Source organism: Sinocyclocheilus anshuiensis, unplaced genomic scaffold, assembly GCF_001515605.1.
Source record: "Sinocyclocheilus anshuiensis isolate Anshui unplaced genomic scaffold, SAMN03320099.WGS_v1.1 scaffold605, whole genome shotgun sequence".
In the NCBI taxonomy this organism is placed as follows: domain Eukaryota; kingdom Metazoa; phylum Chordata; class Actinopteri; order Cypriniformes; family Cyprinidae; genus Sinocyclocheilus; species Sinocyclocheilus anshuiensis.
Window position 1 is genome coordinate 435152 of NW_015539865.1, and position 6309 is coordinate 441460.

At 34.8% G+C, this 6309-nt stretch overlaps 1 protein-coding gene across 1 annotated transcript in view; it reads right to left on the minus strand.

Annotated features, from left to right (window-relative positions):
- Positions 1-4753, minus strand: part of LOC107684991 (acetoacetyl-CoA synthetase-like) — a 57170-nt gene extending 52417 nt beyond the window's left edge. Inside the window, exons 1-3 of the mRNA XM_016481398.1 lie at positions 4631-4753; positions 2785-2905; positions 473-586 (exon numbers count right to left, since the gene is read on the minus strand). Coding sequence (XP_016336884.1) covers positions 473-586; positions 2785-2905; positions 4631-4753 — 358 coding nt within the window. The remainder of the gene's footprint in view (positions 1-472; positions 587-2784; positions 2906-4630) is intronic.
- Between the last annotated feature and the right edge of the window lie 1556 nt (positions 4754-6309).

A 6309-nucleotide genomic window follows, 5' to 3' on the forward strand; every position in this document is an offset into this window, starting at 1 on the left:
TATATATATACACTGTATATATATATATATATATATATATATATCGCCTGAATGCACTGAAGTTTTAAATCTGCACTGCTTAGAAAGACTAATTACCCCTGCCACGGTATAACTGCGCCCCCCTTATTCTCCTTCCACAGCCATGAATGGCTCTGGCTGAACCCCAGAACTGAGACAGAATAGGGGAGTTTGTGATTTCAGGAGCGACTGCCTGGCTAAGAGTTGGGACACTCATGAAGACAAACAAGGACAGAATAAAAAAGCAAAGTAAGAGGGCATGAAAAACAGGTTAGAGTGCCTAGGGCCCTATGCAATATAAAACAGTGTTAGATTTTCTTGTATTTGGTTCAGTATTGACTTGTATTTCCTCATTCCACTGCTGTCATGTGGGTGTCAAATGGATGAGTGAGAAAGGGCAACACAAAATAATAAGAGACGGACAAAGTGAAAGAGAAAGGGCAGTGATGCTCACCTACGACCCTGTCTCCAGTTTTGATGCCCATCTTCCTCATGGCAGCAGCGAAGAGAGCGACATCACGCCTCAGCTCTCCGAAAGTCACTTTGACGATCTCCTCTTTTGCCTCAGCTTTAAAAAAAAAAAAGATTATTTTTTTAATTGTAACTTTTATAAATCTTAAACATGCTATAATAAATAAAAAAATAAAGAAGACAATACTTTTTAAAATAAAATAATAATTATGATTTTATTATTATTTAAAGGTAGGCCTATTTTAGTTACATTTTCTTAATAATAACCATCATAATAAACACTAGCATTCAAAATTTGGGATTTTTAAATAGGCCTATTCTTGCAAGAAATCCCTTTTTCTCACAAAGGCTGCGTTTATTTAAAAAAAAAAATTTGCAAAATATTATAACATTTTAAAATAACTGATTTCTCTTTGAATATATTTCAAAATGAAATTTACTTCTGTGATGGAAAAGATTAGTTTTAAACAGCAGTGTCAGAAATCATTCTAATATGCTGATTAGGTGCTCAAGCAACATTTCTTCAGTACCGTTGATTAAACAGTTGTGCTGCTTAATGTGTTTGTGAAAATCATGATATATTATCTTTTCATATTCGTTGGTAACACTTCAGTACAGGGACCAATTCTCACTATTAACTAGTTGCTTATTTGCACGCCTATTATTAACATATTGGCTGTTTATTAGTACTTATAAAGCACATATTCTGCATGACCATATTCTACATCCCAAATCACTACTAACTATTAATAAGCAGCAAATTAGGAGTTTGAGGCAAAATTTGTAGTTAATGGTGAGAATCGGGCCTTAAAATAAAGTGTGACCTATTTTTTTTAATGAATCGAAATTTCAAAAGAACGGTGTTTATTCAAAATAGAAATCTTTTGCAAGATGATAAATGTGACTGACACTTTTGATCAATTTAATGCATAATAAAATTAAATACATAAAAATCTGACTGACCCCAAACTTTCAAACAGTCCTGTATTGACTGTTGTAATTGTCTCCATTATAATTAAATCTACCTTAGGCTTACATTATCAGTTCAGTATCAACAAGAGAATTCTTTGCCATCTGTGACTGTGGTGCAGCAGAGATATCGCAGGCAACTCGGGTAATGTTTTTCATTACTGTACGTAATCAGCAAACGAAGTGTTAAATTTAATTTGCGCTTCAGAGTCCTATGTAATCTACTTTTTCAGGTAAATGAGCCTCCTTATTTCACGAAGACACAAGCCAATGACACAGGTACATTTCTGATAGATGCCACTTTGGTAATTACACCCGCTTTTTCCTGGACCGCATCAGGACATCCATCACAATATAAAAGCACAACTACGTGCATCCCGCCCCTACACAGACGCTAAACCCACAAATCAAATTACAGACAGCATAATTCAGTTAGTGTTACATTAGCCAGAGGACTGCAATGACAGATTCTATCTATACAGATAAAACACATATGCACACAGCGCTGTTGCTATTTTAAAGTAGCCATTTGTGTATAAGGTTAGACTGACAAAGGCTCAAGGAGATCAGCAGACATACAGAATCTTGTTTTGAATTGGGAGACGTTTGGTCTTGGAGATATACTGGTAATAAAATGTGTAATGAAATGTTTAACAGAAAAAAAAAGAAAGATGCAATGGCAACCAGGGTTTGAATGCAGTTGATGCCATTCTTAGATAAATAAGAAAGTTAAAAAAAGATTAGCATTGCTTGTGCTTGAGTGCGCAGTTTGGGAGAGTGGAGTGACTCGCCATTATCTGATTTTATATGACCTGGATGACTGCCACTGAATTCAGTTCTGCCAATTATGATTATGTCATGACTTCTGCAAAATCTTGCTGCAAATAACGCAAAGCTGAAATTTCTCTTGAAATAACATAGACAATATACTCCATTACGCCATAAGACACTCGACATAATGAAGCATCAAACATCAGATTTTTCTCATTGTATTCACTATGGACAATATACAGTCAGACAGCTTATTATCAAAAAAAATAAACCCAGGCAGGAGCATCAGGATCAACCAGAAAGGGTGCATTTTGCAATAGTGTCCAATTTAACCTGCTTATTATCCGGCTACTACCGAGCAAGTAAATAAACAGATATGAAATACTGATTTGAGATTACATTATTTCATTCAGAGTGAAACTAGCACAGTCTAGGCAATTATGCTGACCAGAGGCATGCTCAGTAATAGTTTACACAAAACTTGTTTTGACCACAGAATGCTGAACGAGAGCAGAGTAATAAACTTGGGTAGTTCAGAGATTGGCTGTGACTTACTTGCAGCATAGAGAGCCACTTTGTCTTGGTCTTTGTGTTTGAGCAGGTTCTCTGCATAATTCAGTCTGCTGCCTTTAAACCACTCGGGTACATCAGATATCCTTTTAGACACATCAACCACCTGAAACAGAGAGTGAGCAAGGTCACACATCAGCCTGTTTGATGGAGCACCTTTTAAAATCATTTCTCTTTGTGCAAACATCTGTACATCCGTTTGAGACAGGGATATTTTAGTCATGTTTATGTACTTTATGGTATTTATTGATGTTTTGAATTAGCCTTTATTATTATATTTTCATTTTGTTATTTTTTTTATTTCTGTTTAGCTTCCATGTATTTTTATTTCAGTTTTAGTAATTTTAGTACTAAACTTAATTTTTTTATTTAAGCTGGTTTGAAAGAAGGCATTCTAGCCACCACCCTTCTTTGATATGAACAAACACCCTTTGCAATTATTAGTTAAACTACACAAACATACTGCAATCCATGTTGTCATAAAACTGAATAATAAAACAATCTTTGAGTCGGCAAATAATCAAGACAGAGCATGCAATAAAATAGTCTGAGAAGGATATACATAGACAAAAAGCCATATATATAGACTGCAGATTGTGTTGTTTTATTATGTTTTACCATTTGACCCTCCTTAAGTAAAACTACAGCTGTCTTAGACGGAAAAGCCCCAACACACCCTCTTAGCCAGAAGTATGATATGAGCTTTAAATATTCCCAGCAGTAGTTCAGACAGTAGTTCTAAATGGTAATAAATTCATAAATGTTTACTAGGATAAAGTTACACGATTCATGTGTGACTAATGAGTTTGTCCATCATCTCTGTCATCTATTGCACGTATACCTCCACAGAAGTAAGACTGAAAACCAATCACAACGTGACAACTACTACATCATCAGATTTCTTAGTTGAAGTCCACACTAATTATTCATTATCACGGTGACATCATTTTGTGGCAATGTGAACCTGGGTGCCACTCATTACACAACAGGAAATGACAAACAAAAACCCTCTAAATGCCAATAGATTTAAATGTGAAAAAATATGATTCATATATAAAGGACAAAAACATGAGGGAAAAAAAAAAAAAAAAAAAATAATATTATGCGTGTAATATATATATACACACACACACAGAGAGAATACTGGAGGAGGTAACAACAACAACAACTGCAATACCTACTAGCTCAAAGCAAATAGCAGTCATCTATGAGCTATTAGGGTACTAGTAGCAAAATTAATAAGTACTAGTATTTCATGAATAATGATGAATATGTACTGTATCTTATGAATATTAAATTGTGAAGCTGAAAAATGTACTAAGCACTATTCACTTACTTACTAAATATTAAATACTAGTAACATGCCAACAAATACTAGCTGGCTAGTTTGTCATAAATGAAACTGATGTCACGCCTGCTGAGGTGCAGTTAGATGATGAGACTATGGAATATTTACTGCATGGTATACACTGTCAGTCTGATTTGAAATTCTGGTTTTACAACTCATAGTGTGTACATGCATTGAGATGTGGCATGCACGAATGAATGGAAATATGTGGCCAGACATCCCTTCCTATGCAATTTAAGGAGTTAAAGACAAAATGGATCCTGGAGAAATTTTAGTGGGCCAAATTTACCACTGAAAGCATAGTTAGAGTAACTGATTTTGCTCAAATGTGGCCATGACATAACCCAGGATGAGCTATTAATGGGATTACCACCACACCATAGTGCTATGTTTTGTTTTTCTGTGGAATAGGGGTGTGTTGTTAGCTGACATACTAGTCTGCATCCATTCTAGCCCAGGCTGGCTCTACTCACCCAGATTCACCCCGAAGTCCCGGTTCACTTGAGTCCGGAATCGGTCCATTTGTGTGTTTCGTTTAGAGTCCGGGTACCAGAGCACCTTCGACTCCATAATCTCCTCGCTCTTGGCCTCCGTGTCTTTAGACATGATCAGATGACACGAGTCGGTGTGTCGTGAGTAACCTATGAAGACTGCACTACGGGAGTTAAACGGGCCGATCCGGTGGTCGTGTATTGGTGCAGCTGAGCTCAGACGCATGGGTCACTTTCGAGCTTCAGCCGCACATAATCAACCAGCGGCGGAAGCCCCGCCCACCGCGCAACCGCACACCACCCTGCCAACCTCCATATGTTCTTCCGCCTTTTATGTAGTGCCAGGTTTTCACACAAATTTATGTTTTTATTGAATAAATATATAGATTTTTCAGAAGTTAATGGACCAGCATTTGCTGGCTAGCACATTCATGGTGGACGGTCTAACTGTTTTATCTAGATAGCAATGAAAAGGAAATCCGACCTATTTCTGCCAATCGGTTCTTCTGAAGAGCTAATTTCAGAGAAGGACATTATTAATCATCATCATCATAACGATGTATTCGCACCTGACATCCCCGAGTGACATTCTCTTAAAAGTTTGAATAAACCTATATGTATATAAACACATAATAATATACTGCGTTTTTAAAACGCTTTTTAAAACACCTTTAAAGGGCAATAAGGTTTGTTTGTTTGTTTGTTTGTAATACAATTTGACCCAGTTCTCTTTATTGCATAAATTATTCAGCTCATTAAAAACAAAATAATAAACACGTAAAAGCATAAATAAAATACTCTAAATTTTGTTTTTGGTACACTACAATGTTCATACGATATATATCTTATATGTGACCCTGGACCACAAAACCAGTCATAAGGGTTTTTTGAGATACAACACCCGAGATACAACTATTGGAAAATCTGGAATCTGAGGGTGCAAAAAAATCTAAATATTGAGAAAATCGCCTTTAAAGTTGTCCAAATTAAGATCTTAGCAATGCATATTACTCATCAAACATTAAGTTTTGATATATTTACGGTAGGCAATTTACAAAATATCTTCATGGAACATGATCTTTACTTAATATCCTAATGATTTTGGCATAAAAGAAAAATCGATCATTTTGACCCATATATTGTATTTTTGGCTATTGCTACAAATATACCCCAGCGAGTCCACAGACCACTGATACAGGTCATTATAATTAGCTTCAAAATAAAAGAGAAATTATTGAAAGTACCATTAGACAAAAAGCATGGATTATTTAACTTGGTTTAGCAATTATGCAATACTACAAAATCAGTACTGTAAACACAACAGACTTATAACATTTGATCAGACTCCTTATTTTTGTTATTTGCAACAATTCAAATATTTACTGCATGCATCAATTCTGTTTTTCTAGAATTAATTGAATAGTTACACATACCGAATAAAAAAAGGGGACAAATGTAATAACTTAAGAATTAACTATTGAAAATAATCTGACTAATGTATAGACATGTCCCCTTTAAATCATTATAGGCAATATTCAGATAAGTGGTCAAACATTATCAGTTTTTAAATAGTCAAATCTTAAATTATAACAATTTTTCATTATATATATATATATATATATATATATATATATTATGTTAAATATATATGTTAAAATAAAATGTAAAAAA